This window comes from Bos taurus, chromosome 11, assembly GCF_002263795.3.
Source record: "Bos taurus isolate L1 Dominette 01449 registration number 42190680 breed Hereford chromosome 11, ARS-UCD2.0, whole genome shotgun sequence".
Lineage (NCBI taxonomy): Eukaryota > Metazoa > Chordata > Mammalia > Artiodactyla > Bovidae > Bos > Bos taurus.
This window is the reverse complement of record NC_037338.1, coordinates 100517489-100539544: the sequence shown is the minus strand read 5'-3', so window position 1 is coordinate 100539544 and position 22056 is coordinate 100517489. Positions and strand designations below refer to the sequence as shown.

General features: G+C 52.5%; 1 protein-coding gene across 2 annotated transcripts in view; it reads right to left on the bottom strand.

Moving 5' to 3' along the window:
* NCS1 (neuronal calcium sensor 1) overlaps nucleotides 1–22056 on the bottom strand; it is a 55664-nt gene that overhangs the window by 6383 nt on the left and 27225 nt on the right. For both annotated transcript variants that reach the window (XM_024999591.2, XM_010810508.4), the window contains exons 3-7: nucleotides 12641–12779; nucleotides 11244–11322; nucleotides 7757–7845; nucleotides 7197–7274; nucleotides 4579–4696 (exon numbers count right to left, since the gene is read on the bottom strand). In XM_024999591.2, the coding sequence (XP_024855359.1) occupies nucleotides 4598–4696; nucleotides 7197–7274; nucleotides 7757–7845; nucleotides 11244–11322; nucleotides 12641–12779 (484 nt within the window). In that variant the 3' untranslated portion in view covers nucleotides 4579–4597. The remainder of the gene's footprint in view (nucleotides 1–4578; nucleotides 4697–7196; nucleotides 7275–7756; nucleotides 7846–11243; nucleotides 11323–12640; nucleotides 12780–22056) is intronic.

Below are 22056 nucleotides of genomic sequence, written 5' to 3'. Positions count from 1 at the left end.
GTTTCCTACAAGTTGTTCTTTGAAAACACAAAACAAAAAAAAGAGAAAAACAGCCAACAGCATATGGCTATGCACTCATTGTTGTTGAGGAAATATGTATATATATATATATTCATAGAAAACTGTGAGGCAAAAACAAATAAGGTAATTCAAAAATAATCACACGCTTTAAAGAAATGAATTACACTGTACAACTTGTCCTTGGCGGGGAATACATCAAAACCCATGTTTGCGCCACTTTTCCATGGTCTGGAGGAAGTGAAGCAGTTGTTAGGTGGCAGTTGCTAAGAAGGCCTCTGGTGGTAATTCACAAAAAGGGACTGTGGAAATTAGACAACAGATCAGGATGTGCTCCAGGACCCAGAGCTGCATACTGAGCGTCTCTAAGATTACAGAAATATCTGTCACAGTTCCTTTACAAATTGGTTTGATTATTATGTTCCTATGTGACCTAGTTACTGAGCATTAAGTTTCTGTAAGTGTTCAATTCTTTCTGAATCATTCTAGACACAAAATGTTCACAGTGGTTATTTCTGGGCTATATGTGTGTATGTTCAGTCACTCAGTCGTGTCCAACTCTTTGCAACCCTTTGGACTGTAGCCCGCCAGGCTCCATTGTCCATGGGATTTTTCAGGCAAGAATACTGGAGTGGGCTTCCATTTCCTCCTCCAGGGGAATCTTCCCGACCCAGGGATCAAACCTGCATGGCCTATGTCTTCTGCATTGCAGGTGGAGCCCCCACTCACTGAGCCATCAGGGTTATATATGAAGGTTTTTTTTTTTAATAATAATTTTTAATGGAGGTTTTCTTTTTAAACATATTTTCTAATGTCCCTTCAATGAAAAAGGATTTAGTATGCAAAATAACATTAGAAGTTTCAAAACAGGCCTCCTAAACAAAATATCAGCAAATCAAATCTGATGATACATAAAAGCTTATCATGAGTGGCTTAGCATGCAAAAATCGATTGGTGTTAAGTCAGAAGGGCCATCGTCACAAAATCCACAAGCAATAAAAGATGGAGAGGGCATGGAGAGAAGGGAACCCTCCTACGCTGTTGGTGGGAAAGTAAATTGGTACAGCTGCTCTGGAGGACAGTATGGAGGTTCCTTAAAAAACTAAAAATAGAGCTACCGTATGATCCTACAATCCCACTCCTGGGCATATATCCAGAGAAAAACATGGTTCCAAGGGATACATGCACCCCAGTGTTCATTGCAGCACTGTTGAAAACATCCATCAACAAATGAATGGATAAAGATGTGGTGCATACACACAATGGAACATTACTCAGCCGTTAAAAAGAACGGAATAAGGCCATTTGCCGCAACATGGATGAACCCAGAGATTGACTGAGTGAAGAAAGTCAGACAGAGAAAGACAAATATCATGTGGCCTCACTTATATGTAAAACTGGAAAAAAATTATACAACTGAATTTATTTACAAAATAGAAACAGACTCAGAGACTTAGAGAATGAACTTTCGGTTACCCGGGGGTAAGGCTGGAAGGGAGAGACAGTTAGGGAGTTTGGGGTTGACATGCACACGTTTCTATATTTAAAACAGGTAACCAAAAAGACCTACTGTATAGCACAGGGAACTCTGTTCAATATTATATAGCAACCTAAATGGGAAAAGAATTTGAAAAAGAACAGAAAAAAAAAAAAACATAGACTATCTAAAAAACATAGAATATTTAAATAGGCAGGACTCCATGGATGAGCCACACAATATATTCACACACACACACACACACCCATCACCTGGTGCAATTCATCGTCTTAACAACAAAGAAAGACAGAAAAGTCATATACGAATATTGATAAATGCAGAAAATTTTGATAAAATTCAACTCCACTAATGATTAAAAAAAAAAAAAAAACTCCTAGAAGAAGAAAACTTCCTAAATCTGATCAAATCTATCTAACAACCTAACTAATAACAAATAACCTAACTAATGGGAAACCACTGAAAGCTTTCCCCCGACAGTTAGACCTTCATCACTCCTGTGTGACGGGAGGGCCCAACCAGCAAGGAAGCAGGAGAAAGGAACAAAGGCAGAGAGATGGGAAAGGAAGAAAGAGAATGGAAACAATCCAGAAGAATCTAAGGCAGAACCTAAGATTTAATAAATGAAGTTAGCAGGACCATGGTTATAGGATCAGTTAAAAAAAAAAATCACCTGAATTTCAATAAACCAGAAACAAATGGAAAATACAATTAAAATTACTACTTAAAACACCGTCAAAAACATCAAATACCTAGGGATAAATCTATTAGAGATGTGAAAGACCTTTTAGCTAAAAAGAGCAAAATGCTACGAAGACAAAAATTCAAAGGATGGCATCACCAACTCAATGGATGTGAGTTTGAATAAACTCTGGAAGTTGGTGATGGACAGGGAGGCCTAGCGTGCTGCAGTCCATGGGGCTGCAAAGAGTCGGACACGACTGAGCGACTGAACTGAACTGCACAGAAACAGACAGATATACCATCTTCATGGATTGGAACACCCATCATTATAAAGCTGCCAATTTTCCCCCAAGTTAAACAGTAGATTCAACTCTTGTATGCATGCTAAGTCACTTCAGTCATGTCCAACTCTTTGCAAGCTTATGGATGTAGCCTGCCAGGCTGCTCTGTACATGGGATTCTCCAGGCAAGAATATTGGAGTGGGTTGCCATGGCCTCCTCCAGAGGATCTTCCCGACCCAGGGATTGAACCCAAGTCTCTTACATCCCCTGCATTGGCAGGCAGGTTCTTTACCACTAGCAACACCTGGGAAGCTGAGATTCAACTCAGTCCCAATCAAAATCCAAGTACGTGTGTGTGTGTGTGCACATAGGCATTTATAAGTTGATTCTAAAATGTATATAGAAATACAAATAGCTTAAAGTAGTGAAGGCATTCTTGAGGAAGAAGCAATGGGATCTTGCTTCTCAAGATCGGGTTATAAAAAGACTGTGCTTTCACCTTGGGTTCTCTCCCTCCCAGAAATCTCACCCTCAGGGAAGCCAGTCACCATGCTGTTAGGCAGCCTTGTGCAGAGGGGCACGTGGTGAGGCTGCCAAGCCAAGTGAGTGAGCTTAGAAGTGGGTCAGCCCCAGCCACACCTTCAGATGAGACCACAGCCCTGGCCAACAGGGAGTGATCACTCTGGTTTACCTAACACAGAGGGGTTTCCCAGGACATAGGGCTTTCAGTGCTAAATTCAGGATTCTCTTGGGCCAACTGCGATGGGTTATCACCCTCCTGACAGCTCGGCTGTATCCTCATGACACACTTTGATCCGAAGGCACCAAAAAAAGCTGTATCCAAATTCCTGACATTTATTCTTTCCGGCTGCTGTTTTGCAAGATCTCAGTATGCAGCAACAGACGACTAAGACAGCACTGCAAATAAGGTGATGGAAAAATGGAGGATGCACGCATAAGCTTCCCAGGTAGCTCAGCTGGTAAAGAATCTGCTTGCAATGCAAGAGACGCTGGTTCGATTTCTGGGTCGGGAAGATCCCCTGGAGAAGGGATAAGCTACCCACTCCAGTATTCTTGGGCTTCCCTGCTCAGATGGTAAAGAAGCTGCCTGCAATGCGGGAGACCTGGGTTCAATCCCTGGGTTGGGAAGATCCCCTGGAGAAGGGAACGGCAACCCATTCCAGTACTCTTGCCTGGAGAATTCCGTGGACAGGGGAGCCTGGCAGGCCCAGTCCATGGGATCACAAGGAGTCTGACATGACTGAGCGATTTTCACTTTCACTTTCACATATGCCAATGTGCCCAACTTAAGCACTCATCAGAGACATGCAGAGAAAGATTACAACAAGCTATCACTACAGGCTCACCAAAATGGCTGAAATTTAAGAAGACAGAGAAGATCCAAGGCTGGCCAGGAAGTGGAGCACTAGGAGCACCCATACAGCACGAGTGGGAGTAGGGGATGGTACAACCACGTTGGAAAACTGTCTGGTAGTACCAACTAAAGCTAAATATATACACACATTCTATGTTCCAGCAATTCTACTCTTAGGTCTGTACCGACAGAACGCATCATCCAGGAGAGACGTACAAGAGTGCTAACAGCTGGACAAGACGTGGGGGTCAGTTCTCTGCCAGCAACAGAAGCCTCTGCAGGCTATCATCCAGCACTAAGAGAAACAAACCAAAAGCTTATGGGTTAAAAATAATAAGAAACCATGTCTGAGCTACTGATCAAGAGAGTCAGAAGCTGAGGTCTTCAGCCACCCTGACCGAGAAGGGAGGAGAAACTTCTATTCTCCTAGGCCCCTGGCCTTGACTGGGAACTGGGATGCTATTTCAAAGTGTTTTCAACCCAGGGAAATTTCTACTCAAGTCAAGTCTCTGGCTGAATCTAGGTATATAAAAACGACAAAAACAGGGGAGCCCTGGCTGATCTGAAGGCCCTGCCTCCTGGGCCTCCCCCTACTAGCTGTGTTTCACCTGGGCAGACCCCAAGGGCCCCTGAGAAACCCAGGCACTTATCTGCCAAACCCAGGTGTGCTCTGGCTGGGTGTGCCCCCTTGCCCCCACCCCACCCCCAGGCCCCCTCCACTCACCCCAGCTCTGGGCCTTGGACTATACCAGCCCATCATAGAGGGACAGTGCCTGCACGATGGACGGGTCCGCCTTGGATCCTTCCTGGAACTCCTGCAGCGTCAGCTTCCCATCGGCGTTCTGCAAGCAGAGAGGTGGGTAGAGGGGAGGGGGTGGCCAGCCTCCTAGGACAGGGGCCTTTGGCCCGGACCCTAAACACGCGCTCCCAAGCCCAGGCCAGGGCTGGTCCCCAGAGTGCTTCCCAAGTTAGGTCAGGAGGGAGGCAACGCCGCTCATTAGGTGGGAGGAGCTGGGCACAGACAGACCCGGGCACTTCCTGGCTGCCTCACCTTGGGTGGGCGACCCACCTCTCAGGGCTCCTGTTTTCGCATCTGGGGAGTGGAGAGAACTGCCCTGCTTCTTCGGGGCACTGGGTGAGCCATCCTTGGGCTCAAGCTGTTGTAAAGGGCTTGGCTGACTGGCAGCGCCCCTTAGGGCCATGGTTATCATCCTTGCTGCTGTTTGTCCCCACAAAGGGTGTAAATCCCACAAGGCTGAGGGCCTGATGCGTGTCTCTGGGGTCACCCTTGGAAGGGTGTTTAAGCCGTTCCCTGGGACCCAGAGATCGGCGAGGAGGCTGGGTGGGACCCACGTAAGAGGGCTTTGGTGGATCTCTTGTGGGAGGAAATGACTGGGGCCAGAACTCCTTCCCCTGAAGCATCTTTCAGGGAAACACGTGAGGGCAAAGGAGAAAGGCCTTGGAGGCACCCCCGACCCTGCCACGTCCTACACCCAGAGAGGGGAGGCGTGATGAGGGTTCCACAGACTCAGCAGGCAGAGCTCGAGGGGTGCCCACTGTGGGTCCCACTCATGCTACATGGGTGCTTGATCTAAGAAGAGGGGCTGGTCTTATCACCATCTTACCGGTGAGGATGCTAAAGCTCGTCACTGCCCAGGGCCCCCTGGCTGCTAACTGGGGAAGCCGGGTTTGCACCCAATCTGACCCCAGCGTGTGCTTTGCTTCCCAAAATAAGGGAGGCCTGACTGGGGGCGACGGAGGGGGATTTAACACCTTGCTGTTGAATAGCGCTGAACCTCTCCGCAAGAAACTAGGATTCTCAGCCCACGCTCTGTGGACGCGTCTTTTGATTGTCACCAGGAGCCCAGCGCCGACTGAGCCTCCGTGTCCGAGCCTCTCTGACATGAGCTGATCTCACTTTTTTAATTAAGGAAGTCAGGCCTCAGGCTCAAAGCTTTCAGGACAACTACCTGCACCCAACCAGGATGTAATCACAAGCCCAAGGTCACTCTCATTCGTACTCTTTTTTGAAGGCAAGCAGTCCTGGGTTTCCGTACCATCCTGCTATCCAATTACTATTTAAAAACAATGCTATTTCCGCTTTTAAAACTTTGGTATAAAGAAGGGTTTCTTATATGATATTGCTTATATGCAGAAGCTTAAAAAACTGATACAGATGAACTTATCTACAAAATAGAAACAGACTCACAGACTTAGAGAACGAATTTATGATTACCAGCAGGGGAAGGGTCGGGCAGCAATAGACTGGGAGTTTGGAATTGACACATATGCACTGCTACACTTAAAATGGATAACCAACGAGGACCTGCTGTATAGCTCAGGGGAGTCTGCTCAGTGTCATGTGGCAGCCTGGATGGGAGGGGAGTTTGGGGGAGAATGGTTACGTGCTGAGTCTCTTTGTTGTCCACCTGAAACCATCACAACATTGTCAATCGGCTATACCCCAATACAAAATAAAAAGTTAAAAAAAAAGGATAAGAATGAACTTATTTACAAAACAGACTCACAGACTGAGAAATGAATTTATTCCCCCAGTGACCAGCTGGGGGGTAGAGTGAGGGCTAGACTGGGAGTTTGGGATTGCCAAGGACACACTGCTAATATTTAAAATAGATAACCAACAAGGGCCTACTGTAAAAAATAATAATAAAAATAACAAACTCATTTTAAAAAGAAGGGTTTCTTAAACTGGGGTCTGTGGACAGAATTCAGCAGGTCTGTGAACTAAAATGGGAAAAAATGAGGCCATCCTTTTTGCTAACTTCTAACTGAAATTGAGCCCTTCCTTCCATAATGAATCTAGGTGACGATCCCCCACGGGACCGGAAGTACCTGTGACTTTGTCAACCGTGGGGATCTCGGCATTTTCATGACACATCACAGCTGCTGCAGGACCACCCGTACGTATCGCCCCGATTCGGTATTACCGGATGCTTAAACCCACCTCTGTATCTTATTATCCAACGTATTCATAAAGAAGCTCACATCACAAATTCTTTTTTAAAAAAGGTCTTGCCAGCTGTATTCCAAATAGCTCCCTTTGTAACCCTGTGGGTTTTATCTAATGCACTTAAAAATCATTATTCTGAGGAGTCCACAGCCAACTTGTCCAGAATGCCAACATCTCTGGTCCATGGCAAAAAATTTACAAGGTTGAGAATCTTAGTGGATCAAAGAGAAAGAGCTGGACAAATTTATTTAAAACGCTTGATGTTCAAAGGGGATGGCTGCCAGCCAGACCAGTGGACATCACACCAGTCATGACGCCTGCCTGGAGCTGGACCCCTAAGTGGTCAGTGGAGCCTATGTGAGGGGTCTCACCTTGTCCATCATGGCAAAGATCCGGTCCACCCTCTTCTCCGGGGTGTTCTCCTCCTCAGGGAGCTCCACAGTGTTCCCCTGCCAGGGACAGATGAGGTAGGGACTGGCCCCTGCCACACCTGACCTGGGGCCCCTTGTTCAAAAATACGCCCTCTCCCCCACCCCAAGACTTCCCACATGGTCCAGTGGTTAAGACTTCACGCTTCCAGTGCAGAGGGTGAGGGTTCGATCCCTACTCAGGGAACTAAGATCCCACATGACCTGGGGCATAGCCAAAAAAAAAAATATGCCCCCCAGACCAGGGCAGTTCCAGATGAGGCCTGCCTCTCCCTCCCTCCGATTCCCTACAATGCCCCCGCCATCTGTAATTCTGCTCCAGAACATCCCCTCCACCCCAGCCCCCATCTGCACAGAGCAACCCCGGGCAGTGACCCTCATCGGCCATCTCTTACCCCTGGCAGGAGAGCTGCCCCAGGGGGTGCTTCCTCTGGGCCAGGGCCAGTCACTAAATGTCATGTCCCTACGGCCTCCCCCCACCCCATACGACCCAAGCTTCTCACCACCATCTGGTAAATGGCGTCCACAATGTCCAGCATCTCATTCCTGGTGATGTAGCCGTCGTTGTCCAAGTCGTAGAGTTTGAAGGCCCCTGCAATCAGCCAGCCAGGACGGAATCACCCCTGGCCCGGGGCAGGGGAGCCATCCCACCCTGCATCTCAGCATGCAGTCCAGCCAAGAGCCCCATCACTCATCCAGTCAATGAATATCTGTTGTTTATTCGCTCAGACGTCTCTGACTCTGTGCGACCCCACGGACTGTAGCCCACCAGGCTCCTCCGTCCACGCAATTCCCCAGACAAAAATATTGGAGTGGGTTGCCATTTCCTACTCCAGGGGCTCTTCCCCACCCAGGGATCAATCTCACATCTCCTGCATTAGCAGGCAGATGCTTTACTGCTAAGCCACCTGGGAAGCCCATTGAATATTTACATTAACACAGATGGGAGGAGACAGAGAGACACACACACCAAAGGGACACAGGCACCATTTCAACCAGAGTTATTGAAGATATATATATGCAAAGGAGACACCAGGTCTGCAAGAGCCGAGGCCCCAGGAGGATCTCCCAAACCACCGCTCTCCCTCCCCACCCACCAGCCTCTGCCTGCTCTCAGTCACTCCCTCTCCACACTGATGCTGTATCCTGCTAGGGTCACCTTAGAAAATAAAATCATATGCCTGGGAGACAGGGAGGAGCTTCTGCATAAATAAAATCCTCTTTTATTCCTAAAAGAAACCGCTGCATTTTATTGGTGCCGATGCAAAGCGGTGAAGATGTCTCAGTGAGAAGTGGTGTTTAGTCACTCAGTTGTGTCTGATTCTTTGTGACCTCATGGACTGCAGCATGCCAGGCTTCTCTGTCCTTCCCATCTCCCAGAGCTTGCTCAAACTCATGTCCATTGAGTCGGTGATGCCATCCAACCATCTCATCTTCTGTCATCCGCTTCCCCTCCTGCCCTCAATCTTTCCCAGCATCAGGGTCTTTTCTAATGAGTCGACTCCTCGCATTAGGTGGCTAAAGTATTGGAGCTTCAGGTTCAGCATCAGTCTTTCCAAAGAATATTCAGGACTGATTTCCTTTAGGATGGACCAGGTGGATCTCCTTGCAGTCCCAGGGACTCTCAAGAGTCTTCTCCAACACTACAGTTCAAAAGCATCAATTCTTCAGCGCTCAGCCTTCTTTATGATCTAACTCTCACATCCATACATGACCACTGGAAAAACCATAGCTTTGACTAGACAGACCTTTGTTGGTAAAGTAATGCCTCTACTTTTTAAATACGCTGTCTAAGTTTATTATAGTTTTTCTTCCAAAGAGCAAGCGTCTTTTAGTTTCATGGCTGCAGTCACCATCTGCGGTGATTCTGGAGCCCGAGAAAATAAAGCTTGTCACTGTTTCATTGTTTCCCCATCTATTTGCCATGAAGTGATGGGAGCCGATGCCATGATCTTAGTTTTCTGAATGTTGAGTTTTAAGCCAGCTTTTTCATTTTCCTCTTTCACTTTCATCAAGAGATTCTTTAGTTCCTCTTCATAAGGGTAGTACCATAAGGGTGGTGTCATCTGCATATCTGAGGTTATTGATATTTCTCCCAGCAATCTTGATTCCAGCATGTGCTTCATCCAGCCCAGCATTTCACATGATGTACTCTGCATAAAAGTTAAATAAGCAGGGTGACAATAGACAGCCTTAACACACTCCTTTCCCAATTTGGAACCAGTCTGTTGTTCCATGTCCAGTTCTAACTGTTGCTTCTTGACCTGCATACAGGTTTCTCAGGAGGCAGGCAAGTTGGTCTGGCATTTCCATCTCTTTAAGAATTTCCCACAGTTTGTTGTGATCCACAGAGTCAAAGGCTTTTGTGTAGACAATGAAGCAGAAGTGGATGTTTTCCTGGAATTCTCTTGCTTTTTTCTATGATCCAACGGATATTGGCAATTTGATCTCTGGTTCTTCTGCCTTTTCTAAATCCTGCTTGAACATCTGGAAGTTCTTGGTTCACATACTGTTGAAGCCTAGCTTGGAGAAAGCGTGTGAGATGACTGCAATTGTGCGGTAGTTTGAGCATTCTTTGGCATTGCCTTTCTTTGGGAGTGGAATGAACACTGACCTTTTCCAGTCCTGTGGCCACTGCTGAGTTTTCCAAATGTGCTGGCATATTGAGTCCAGCACTTTCACAACATCATCTTTCAGGATTTGAAATAACTCAGCTGGAATTCCATCACCTCCACTAGCTTTGTTCATAGTGATGCTTCCTAAGGCCCACTTGACTTCACATTCCAGGATATCTGGTTCTAGGTAAGTGATCACACCATCGTGGTTATCTGGGTCAAGAAGACCTTTTTTGTACAGTTCTTCTGTGTATTCTTGCCACTTCTTCTTAATATCTTCTGCTTCTGTTAGGTCCAAACCATTTCTGTCCTTTATTGTGCCCATCTTCGCATGAAATGTTCCCTTGGTATCTCTAATTTTCTTGAAAATCTCTCTCGTCTTCTCTCTCGTCTTTTCTGTTCTATTGTTTTCCTCTTTCTTTGCATCGATCACTGAGGAAGGCTTTCTTATCTCTCCTTGCTATTCTTGGGAACTCTGCATTCAGGGAGGAGTGAGTTCTAGCCCATGGCCTTTATCTTCTCTCCAGAGTCCCTCACTCTCTGCTCTGAATCCTTCTCTTGACCCTCTTCAGGGCCTCGCACATGCTGTTGCCCTGCCACGAGCGCTCTTCCCTCCAATCTCTCCCAGCTCAGCTCCCAGCACACAGCAGGGTCAGTTCCTATCCAGTCAGCTCACATCTCGCGCTTCCTGTCTCGGCTGCAGTTTTCTGGGACCTTATGGATAACGCCCCCATGCTAGACTGACAGCCACTAAGGCTGTCAGGCACCTGCCTGTCTATCTGATGCTCCAGTGGGTCCCGGTCTCTGTCCAGTACTGACACGTGGCCATGTTTGGTCAGTATCTGTTGGCTGAACCAGTACATAAGTGAATGAATTAGATCTGTCATCAAAACAGCCTCCAAAGCAGTGGGTCCAGCCCTGGAAGTGGAGCTCTTAGCTCCTCGCTGTCTTGCCTGAGGTCCCATGTCTGTGTGTGTTAGCCGCTCAGTCATGTCCGTCTCTTTGTGACCCCATGGACTATAGCCTGCCAGGCTCCTCTGTCCATGGAATTCTCCAGGCAAGAACACTGGAGTGGGTTGCCATTTCGTCCTCCAGGGGGCCTTCCCAACCCAGGGATCAAACCCAGGTCAGATTGCAGGCAGATTCCTTTACCACTGAACCTCGCATGTCAGCACCTGCTCAAATGTCCCTCTGCTCCTGCCCCATCTGTCCACCCGCCTAAAGAAGCCACGTTCCTCCTGCCTGGGCACCCCTGGGAAACCGCCTCTGACCTGGAAGGACAGGACATCTGTGCCACTGTCAGCCCCGGGCAGATGGCCTGGGCCCGGGTGTTTGGCCTCCCTCCAGCCTGGGACCTCCAGAGAGCGAGACTTACACCGCAGCTTCTCATCCAGGGTTCCCCTCGAGGTCACCGACAGCGCCTGGATGAACTCGGAGAACTCGATCCGCCCATCCTGCAGGAGAGAGAGGGGCGGGCGTGGCCTCAGTTAGTGGTGGTCAGGCCCCTCCTCCGACGGGTGGTGATGGACGGACGGCAGCAGGTACCAGACGCCCAAGTGCAGAGCATGGGAGGGAAGGGATGAGGTTCGGAGAAGATGGGGAGGGGGAGGGGAGGACTAGAAATGGGACAGGCCAGTAGGAGGGACAGTGCCAGGGCAAGCCAGGGGGAGAGCCTGACTCCACAGCTGGTGGAAGGAACAGCCAGTGGCTCCATCAGCACAGCACATGGACCGCCAGGACCCCCTTCTCCTCAGCCTAGAACCACAGGCTCAGAGGCTTGAGAAGAAGGCGGGGCTCCGGACTGTCCGATCCTATTTGGTTTGCAGCTGAGGACACTGAGACCCCGGAGAGGCCACCGGAGCTCTTCCCAGGGCCAGGCAGCCTGCGGAGAAAGCCAGGGCAGGAAAGAGCAGAAACAAGCCTGAGTGCCCGACAGCGTGGAGCGTGGAAATAAGTGATGGGACATCCACCGCGAACACGGGGGAAGCCAGGACACATGCCGGCGTGGGACGGAGTCCAGAGGGCTGCAGACGCCCCGGCGGTGGGTACATGCCGACTGCCGGGCGGCCATCGCCTGGGGCGCAGGGGTGGACACCTACAACACGGATAAGCCTTGAAAATGTCATGCTCAGTGAAAGAAGCCAGGCACAAAGAATCTCATGGTATATGATTGTCAGTTTCCTCATCTGCTAAATGGGGGTAATTAAAAGGCATCCTTTACTGGTAGTCGATTGTAAGGTCTCAGTAAAAACAATGCACGTAAAGGGCTTAGTACATAGTAAAGGTTCAGTAAATGCCTGTTATGATTACAACTCCTATTATCATCCCTGGAGGCATTTGCCTTTCGTCCTTGTAAGAAAAGGGTCACAGCAGATGTATATGCGAGCATGTGTGTATACACACGTCTGTGCGGACGGTATGTGCGTGCCTACGTGGATCTCTGCGGGTGCCTTGTGCACACTGGAGCTCATGCAACGTATGCACGTGCATCATCTGTGTGCAATACGAGTGCACGTGTTAGTGTGTATATGCGTGCGTGTGTGCGCGTTTGTGTATAGGCGTGTGTGGGCTGCATGAAGCGAGTGCATTTGTGTGTATGTATATGTGTTTCTTCTCCAAAGGGAACATCAGCGGGTAAGCGTGGATGTGGAGACACCTCAGGAAGGAGGGGACTCTGGGCTGGTTGTGGAGGGTGGAGGGGACTCCAGGCTGGTTTTGAGGGGGTGGGAGGGGACTCCGGGCTGGTGTAGGACCCGTCAATCACCAGCTCACCTTGTTCTCATCAAAGACATTGAAAACAAATGTGGCGAACTTGGTGGGGTCCCCAAATGGGAAGAACTGCTTGTAGATCTTCTGGAAGCCCGCCGCATCCAGCTGCCCGCTGGGGCAGTCTTTGATGAAGCCCTTGTACCTGGAGGTAGAGACCAGGCGAGAGACGGTGAAGGAGACTCCAGCACCACCACCTGCTGGGAGCTCCTGCCCAGCGCCCTGGAAGCCGGAGGCCCTGTCCTGGGAAACTGTCACATGGGGTCGTGAGCACAGACCTGGGCATCACAGGCCTGGGCTCATCCCACCCCTGCCTCTCGTTAGCTGTGTGACTGGCAAAAGGTGGCCACATCTCTCTGAGCCTCATCTCTCCCAGTGGGTGAGAGTCACGTGTCCACCTAACACCAAACTCACACAAACAACCTCCTCGAAGCCTCACTCTTGCGCAAGGCACTCCCGCCTCCCCTACTTTCTCCACTGAGCCCCTCCTAGAGCCGGGAAGGCTGGCAGCGCTGGTGGGCAGAGCCACCATCTGGGGCCTAGCAGCTGGCTCCTCCCACATGCCTGCACCCCCTCCGGTGTGCACACACCCGCTCCCCTGCCTCTGTTCCCAGGAAACTGGGTAAACAACGCAGGAGGAGCCCAGCAATCTCCCAGGGCACCTCGGGGGTTTCCAACTGGATCTGTCCCCCTGCATTCCCAGGGCCCAGCACGGGACCCTCCAGACAGCCGGCCAGCTGATGGCAACGTGGCTTCGCAGCCCGCATCCTGGCTCTGCCATTTGCGGGCTGTGCATCCTCGGGCAAGCGGCTTCACTTCTCTGAGCCTAACTTGCTCCTCTACGAACAGGCACAGGTGTCACATCCGCCATGCAGGGACTGTGCGAGATGCTGACATAGCATCCTTGGCACAGGGGTGGACATAGAAAATAATCGATGGCAGGCTCTTTAGTATCATGACCTCAGTGCTCTTTTAAATCAGTTCACCAGCTGGCTCCTGCATGGAGCTTGGCAACTCCAGCCAGGACATACCTTCCTCTGAGAAGGATTCCCAGCACAAATGAGGGTAGAGAGACGGATCAGCTTTTATCGGCTACCAGCTGTTACCTCCGCTCAGCCACTGTCTGCTGGGAGCTTTGCAAACCTGATTCTCTTGGGACACCCAAACAGGCCCACGAGCAAGGTGTCATGAATTTGGCCCTCCCACCATTTCTTTTTTATGGTGTGGCATGTGGGATTTCAGTTCCCCGACCAGGGATTGAATCCCAGCCCTTGGCGGTGAAAGTGCAGAGTCCTAACCCCTGGACTGCCAAGGAATTCGCAAGGCCAGTTTAAAAATGAGGAAACTGAGGCTCCATCATGGAGAGATTTGCACGCAGCCTAGACTGGAGCTGAGGCAGGGTATGAAGTATCCACTGAGAGGGTCAGCTGCTCAGAGACACCAGCCCTGAAGATGTCCCCAGCTGCCCCACCCTTCTCCAGTCTTCTGGGGCCACTCTCCGATCAGGCCCTGGGAAAGTTACTGGAGACGTGTGACTGGGGGCCAACCAGGAGCCTGTGGGGAAGCCACAGTGCCCCCAGCCTTGGAGAACAATCTGAGGGGCTTGGGCTGGGGGAAGGGACGTGCAAGGCATAGGAAGGAGGGGGGCCTTGGCAATCGTGAAAGTGTTAGTCGTTCAGGTGTGTCTGACTCTTTGCGACCCCATGGAGTGTAGCCTGCCAGGCTCCTCTGTCCATGGGGTTCTCCAGGCAAGAGTACTGGAGTGGGTTGCCATTCCCTTCTTCAGGGGATCTTCCCCATCCAGTGACCGAACCTGGGTCTCCTGCACTGCAGGCGGATTCCTTACCATCTGAGCCACCAGGGAAGCCTGGGACCTAAGTGATTGAGGTCAGACATCAGAAAGAAAGCAAGACTCTTGCTAACATGTCAGTGTTCCTTCATGGGTGAAGGAGAGGCCGGGAGGAAGCCAGGAGATGGAGTAGGGCTCGGAATCCAGCTGGTGTGAGTTCTCATCATTGGCAGTGCCCATCACAAGCAAAGGGTCATAAAGGAGGCTGGGCCTCCATGTGCCCTCCCACCCACCCCCTGGGGCACCTCGAGGGGCCAGAGGCCCAGGGAGGCGTTCCAGGCTCAGTTGCCCTGTCTCATTACCTTTGACAACAGCCCCATGCTGCGCACTGGGCTAAGCCTTCGTGGACATTTCCTCCTGCAATCGCCACTCAGCCCTGCTCAGTGGGTTCAGTGACCCCACTTCACAGATGAAGGCACTGAGGCCAGGGCCCCTCCCACAGCAGGGACCAGGAAAGGGCTGGTCCCCCCCACAAAGCATCCTTCCCAGGTGTGTGTTCCAGGCACAAATCTCCACGCCTGGGCCAGGATGAAGAGCCAGGGAGGAGCATTTCGGAGCCGAGACCTGGTCTGTGACCCTCAGCTCTGGGTCAGGATGGGTCCCTGGGCATGAGGAGGGGGCAGGCCTGGCGCCAGGACGTGATGACCCACATCGGGGCACAGCAGGCCCTGGAGACCCAGATGGGGGCCACACTTCCCCTGGTGTCCCCCAGCGCTTCCCATTCCCCCCCAGGGGGCTGTGTGTTACTTGAGTGATTCTAAACGATTATTAAAAACAATAGAGGGAGACCTGAAGGTGCCCAAAGCCTTCTCCTGGCCGGGTCCCTGTGGCTGCCTGGCCCCTGGGAGAGGAAGGCGGGGCGGTGGGCAGGGAGCTGGCAGTGCTGTGTTTGCCTGCAGGGGGCGCTGGCAGCGGGGGCCCTGCAGCTTTCCTGGGGGTGCAGGGAGGCTGGCCTCAGTAGGGAACCTTGGGCTTGGGGGCGGGTGTCTAGTTTCCCTGGCAGAGACTGTCCCTGTCCCTGTGGGGCCCAGCCTCCTTGGTGCCATCAGCAGCAGCCCCACCCCAACCTGATGGCCCAGCCTCTCCTGCCCACTGTCCCCCCAAGGCCCATATTCCACACCCTGCGGCACTTTCCAGAGTTGTCCATGCCAGCCACCCCCCCGGTCTTCAGACCTGCAGGTTCCTGGGCCTGCAAAACACCTCCTTCTCCTCCTCTTCACCTGGCTAACGCACTCATCCACCAGGTCCCAGCTTCCCTCCAGGAAGTCTGCCCAGGCCCCCCCAGGGGCTGCATTGCTCATCTGCTCCCCCAGCCCTGGAAAGACCCCAGAGCAGCAGGACCGACACCGTACCTCGCATACCTTCAGGCTGTGTCCCCCATCCGACTGCGAACCTGACGCCACAGTGCCCCCGTGCCTGGCCCAGGGCCTGCACGTAACGGGGGCTCAGTAAATGTCCACTGAGCTCAATGAATGAATGAATGAATGAATAAACACAAATAAAATTAATAAAAAGAGCCGAGGTGTCGCGGGCATTCTTCCTGAGCCCCGGAGACCCTCGTCGGAATCTGAGAACTCCAGGCAGATGGTTAGAGAACTACAGGTACACTCCCACCCCGCCATGGATCGATGTGAAACTGGGGGCCCAGAGAGGGAGAGAGACGGGCCCAAGGTCACACAGCAGACACTGGGCTCCGTCCCGGGACTCCTGCTTCCCAGGCTTGCTCTTCATCCGCCTCTCCTGCGAGCCAAGCTGCATGAAAGGCAAGTGCTTGCTCTCCAAATACTGTAACCCCATCATCAGAAGATGGGGGCACCCCATCTCACTGAAGCAGAGAGGAGTCTGGGCCCAGACGCTCCAGTGGCCCCCAGGGCCCTGAATTTGCTCTTCAAGCCCTCATGGCTCTGAGACCAGGACTTCCTGCCAAGGTCCGGTTCTGAGGTGCAGCTCAGCACCCCTGGCTGGCAGAGCCGGGACACACACCCCAGGCACACACCCCCTCCCCACCGCGGGCACGCAAGGGAGCCGCTGCTTAATAACTGAGTTCCTGCCCAGGAATTCCATCCCAGGATAACAAGAGACATACGTGACTGCACCCCCATCCTCAGCCCTGGCTCAGGTTCCAACAGGCCCAGGGCCTCCTCCCTCTCCCCCCACCACCCCTCTCTCTCTGCTCAGACACACAGCTGCCTGGAAACCTGCTCCGGAGCCCGCCCTGTGCTCCAGTCCTGGCTCATCGTGTCTCACTGTAAGAGGGGCCCGAGGAAAGCCCTTTCCCGCAATCTCCCACAGTTTCTCTGCTGGTAAAATAAATGGCTTAGACTAGATCAGGGTTTTCCACCAACACTATTGACATCTGGAGTCAGATGACTCTCGGTCGTGGGGGCCTGTCCAATGAGATAGAATATTTGACGGCCTCCCTGGCCTCCCCCTGCTAGATGCCAGAAGCATCCCCACCCCAAGTTATGACAACCCAAGGTGTCTCCAGACAATGCCAACATCCCCCCTGGGGCAGAGCCACTCCAGGGGAGGACCAGAGGACTAGAAGGTCTCCGGGGAGCCCCACAGAGCAGAGAGAGGATCTTCCCCAGTGTCTGCTTTCCAGTGGTCCAGGATTCCTAACAACAGGGACCTGGGCTTCCCTGGCGGCTCAGTAGTAAAAGAATCCGCCTGCAATGCAGGAACCACAGGAGATGCAGATTTGATTCCTGGAAGATTTCCCGGAGGAGGGCATGACAACCCACTCCAGTATTCTTGTGTGGGGAGTCCCATGGACAGAGGAGCCTGGCAGGTTACAGTCCATAGGGCGGCAAAGAGTTGGACATGACTGGAGTGACTTAGCACGCATGCACAGACATGAGGCTATGTGATTTCCAGGCACCATTTCACCAAATCGTCCCAACAAACCCAGGAAGTGGGGACTATTACACCCATTGTATAGATGGGGAAACTGAGGCTGGGAATGGTTACATTTCCTCTTGGCTCAGGGCCGCCACATGGCATTTCTTCAGCCCAGCAGACTCCTTCCCTCCTCCTTCCCTCTTTTGTTCTTAGCTTCAGTGCATCTCCCCTAGAGAAGCCCTCTCTGCCCACCCCAGACAGAGCCAGGCTCCAGCACACACACTCACAGCACCCTGTCCCTGGCCTGGGCCTCGCAGTGGTGCCCGGAGCCTCTGTGATGACAGGCCAGTGAGTGCATCACAGAGTCTATCGAGGCAGGAACCCCACATCTTCTAGTTCACCCTGAATCTGCAGGGTGTTCTGACACACAGCAAAAAAATAAATATAGCGTTGTCATGTCCGACTCTCACGATCCCACAAACTGCAGGCCGTTAGCGTCCATGGGATTCTGCAGGCAAGAATACTGGAGTGGGTTGCCGTTTCTTCTCCAGGGGATCTTTCCAACCCAGGAACTGAACCCAGGTCTTCTGTATTGCAGGCAGATGCTTTACCGACTCAGCTACACAGGAAGCCCAAGACACACAGCAGGGGCTCAGTAAACGCCTAGCGAGTCGCACAGTGGGCAAACGGGGGGACCAAAGTGGAGCCCCACCACCACCTCTGTGTGCGGCCAGTCACCAGCCGTGGCCCCAAACCTCCACGGCCTGTTTTCCTGGGCGCCTTCTGCCTGGTTCCAGCCCAGTGGCGGAAGCGACAGAAGCCCTGGCGTTGATGCTGGTGAAGGTCAGGCCGGGGGAGGGGAGAGGCACAAAGCGTCCTCACACAACCTTGTCTCAGAGCAGGGGTCTTAGCTCCCTTTAGGAATCGGAGGAGAAGCCATGGAGCCGAATCCGGGACACAGCCCTGACCCGGAGCTCCGCACACGCGACTTCCAGCCACCAGAGCACAGGTGTCTGACGAGGCTGACTGTGCCTGAGAGTCAGCTCTCCACGACAGGGTGGAGACGAGCGAAGAAAAGCCTAGATTCGACAACTGCCTTCTGACGCCTCTTTAAGAGGGAAAGGGAAGGAAGAGAAATCTGTCATTTCATAAAAACACCGCAGGCTGAATACCACTTACAAAACACTCCTTCCTGTGTGCCTCCCACCATGGCACCAGCCTGTGTCTGCCCCCCACTGCGCCAGCCTGGGCCCCCGGGAGATTCCAGCGCCTCGTCTCCCCCAGCCCCTACTGCCTCTGGTGCTGGGAAGGTGCCTGGCACAGAGTAGGTGCTCAGTAAAGATTTATTGAATGAATGGACCAACAGATGAATGAATGAATGAGGGAGTGAAGGAAAGGGGGAGTGGGTGAATGAATGAAGGAACAAGGAAGTAAATGAATGAAAGTGAGCCAATGAATGAGAGTAGGGCATGGATGAGTGAATGAGAGAGTGGGCAAATGAACGAAGGTATAAGGGAGTGAATGAGAGTGAATTAATGAATGAACGAGTGGGTGAAGGAATGAGGGAGGGAGGGAGTGAATGAATGAGGGATGGTGAATGAATGAGTGAATGAGGGTGTGAATTAATGAATGAATGAGCGATGAGGGAATGAATGAACACCGGCCATGACCCGCGGGTCTGATTCCAACTCAGCTTCCCATTTTCTGCAGGCCCCGCGGCCCCAAGGCCACCAGGGCCTCATTCCCCAAGGCCCGGCCTTCCAGGCCTTCCTGGGATTCACTGCTCTCAGATCCCACAGAGCCTTGTTCTCTAGGACCCAGCTTGAAGCGAGTCCTGCCATACTCACCCACCTCCCTGCCAAGGGTTAAGTGTGGCGGACGCTGCCTTCTGCAGTGTGAAAAGCAGGAAATAAATAGGTGGAGGAAGAAGAAAGCATAACCCCCAGCTGCAATCAGCCAAACACAGCTGGGGCTGCCTACCGCAGCATCCCTGGCAAACGGTTCCCCATTATCTTTTCAAACACCTCCTTTCCCATGGCATTCCCCTCCCAGCTCCCTGGAGACCAGCCTTCAGACGATCCGGAGGAGGGGCTCAAAGACTTCCCTGTGGCTGGGGCCTCTTCCCTGCACCTCTCCCCTCCCCCTCCTAAGTCCTCCCACCCTCCCACCCTCCGCAGCCCTCAGCTTTGTAAGATTTGCCAAAGCCAGAGCCGGCAGGGCTGAGCCCCTGTACCCCTGGCCACGTAGGCCAGCAATCTGGACCCAGACTCCACACACACACCCACACACAGAGCTGGGTGACCCAGGCAAGTGTCTCAGAGCCTCAGTTTCTTCATCTGTAAAATGGGCTGCTCCTAACCTGACCTCACGGGATTGTTCTAAGCACCTGGCCCACAGGAGGCGCCCACAGATGTTAAGGAGAGGCAGCCTCCTGACCCAGGGCTGTGACTGCGGACAAGGATCCAGGATTGACAGCTGGCCCTTTCGAGCTGGCTGCAGAATTCTTCCTGCCTCGCCCACTGTCTCTGTCACAATGCCATCGGGCTATTTGGTTATCATAAACATAATAAAAAGCGTTACGGAAAACTTATAAAATAGAAAATGTGAGAGAAAGAAAATACCCATAATCCGTGAGGCCACCACCCCCAACACACCCACTACCAGCCTCTGGCCAGTTTCCTCCCCATCTGCTGTTCCCTCCGCACATTCTTCATCACAAAACTGTGTTGGGGGCACTATTTATGCCCTGTTGCTCCCATTCGGGATCATGTTCCCTTCACTCTCCAGGTGACCACGATGTCACAATCGATTGTAAGGCCTGGGGCCTGCTATGGCAGGGGTCCCCAACCTCTAGGCTGCAGATCGGTACCTCTGGTCTGGTCAGCGGCAGCATCAGATTAGAAATACAGCGCATGATAAATGGAATGTGCTTGAATCATCCCCAAACCATCCCCCTGCTTCCTGGTCCATGGGAAAACTGTCTCCCGCGAAATGGGTCCCTGGGGCCAAAAAGGTTGGGGACCACTGTCTGCGGTTTCCTATTCAGCCCCCATCGAGGTCTTCAATCTTCCATTGTGATGAATGGAGCTCAGGGCAGGAAATGAGATGGTCACGATGGTCAAGGGGATGGCTGTGGACCCAGACCTCACACCAGCCCCACCTCCCTGAGCCCCCAGCCTCCCTCTCTGAGAATACAGAGCTGGGGGCAGCCGAAGGGGCGACCAGCATGAAGCCATGTGGGTGGCGAGAGCCCACATGGCCCAGCCCAGCCTCGCATCACTGTGGCCTGGTTTGTGCTCCTGACCACCTGGGACCCAGGCCTGCCCGGGGGGACCTGGCACCTGCCCAGCTCTGCTTCTGCTCACTGCGTGGCCCAGGACCAGTCACAGAGTCACAGAAGACCCTGGGCCTGGCTCCTCTTCTGTGGAGCAGCTAGTGAAAGTCAGCCCCAGACAAGACCACCCTGGGACGGGCTGGAGAGACAGGGAGGGTGGTCAGTGTGACCTCTCCCACAAGGTGACGCTGCAGCAAAGATGCCAAGATCTGGGGCTGAGGGAACAGCAGGAATGGAGGCCCTGAGGCAGGAAGGAGCCTGGTATGGCTGGTGCCTGGTAAACCAGCAGATGAGGCCGGAGACTTCGGGGAGCCTTGAGGGCCAGGCAAGGGGTTGGGCCTTTATGTTAAGTGCAGTAAGAAGCCATGAGGGGCTTTTTAATATATATATATTCATTTGTTTGTTTGGCTGCCCCGGGTCTTAGTCGAGGCATGCAGGATCTTTGCTCTTCATTGTCGCATGTGGGATCTAGTTCTTTGACCAAGGATGGAACCCCCTGCCTTGGGAGCTCGGAGTCTCAGCCACTGGACCACCGGGGAAGTCCCCACAAAGGGGCTTTAAGCAAAAGAAAAACACAGCAGGAAGGCGGGGTGAGGCGATCCAGGAGGGTGAGCCTGGAGGATAACGACCTAGAAGCAGGAGTATTTCTGGAACGCCCACCTGGGGGAGTGGCGAAGTGGAAAATGAGGTCAGAGGTGGGTCAGGCCCACCTGTCAGGGCGGAGGACATGGGGAAGGAAGGAAGAGGCGGCATTGCTCCCGCCCACTCTCCATCCCTGCAGTCAGTTCACCGCCCAGGGGCTGCCCACCTGGCCGGGGTCTCTGGCAAGGGGTCAGCTGAGCTGGGCAGGGCAGCCACAGCTCTCCCCCTCTGCCGCCTGGACTCAGGGTCAGGGAGGTGTAGGCAGGGCTCCCCCAGGAGTCTCGGGGCCTGCGGCCTTCCCAGGTGTGGCCTCCGCGGCCTGCTGTGATGGAGTGCACGTCTGAACAGTGGACGGAAGACCACCGTCAACGGCTGTCAGCCCTTGGGCCCTGTGCTGTGACCTTTACAGGGACTACCACTGCAATCCCTCATTATTCCTACACAGAGAAACAGGCTCAGAGGCCAAAGAGATGGGAAGAGGCAAGGTTGGGACTCTAGAGTCCATTTCTAAGCCACCAAACTTTCTAGAAGGTCTCCAAGCTCCCCTCCTTGCTCACCTATCCACCCCCAACTCAGGTTCACCTAACAGTGAGCCTCCCCTGGGGGCTTCAGATTCACCATTCTCCCCTCCTCGCCCTGGGGCAGGCATCGCTAATCCATCACAGACCTCACTGATGCCTCACTGCAATACTTTCCATTTGCTCCATGATGTACGGCCTCAGAATCCTCCTTAACACACCACTCCAGGCAGCTACT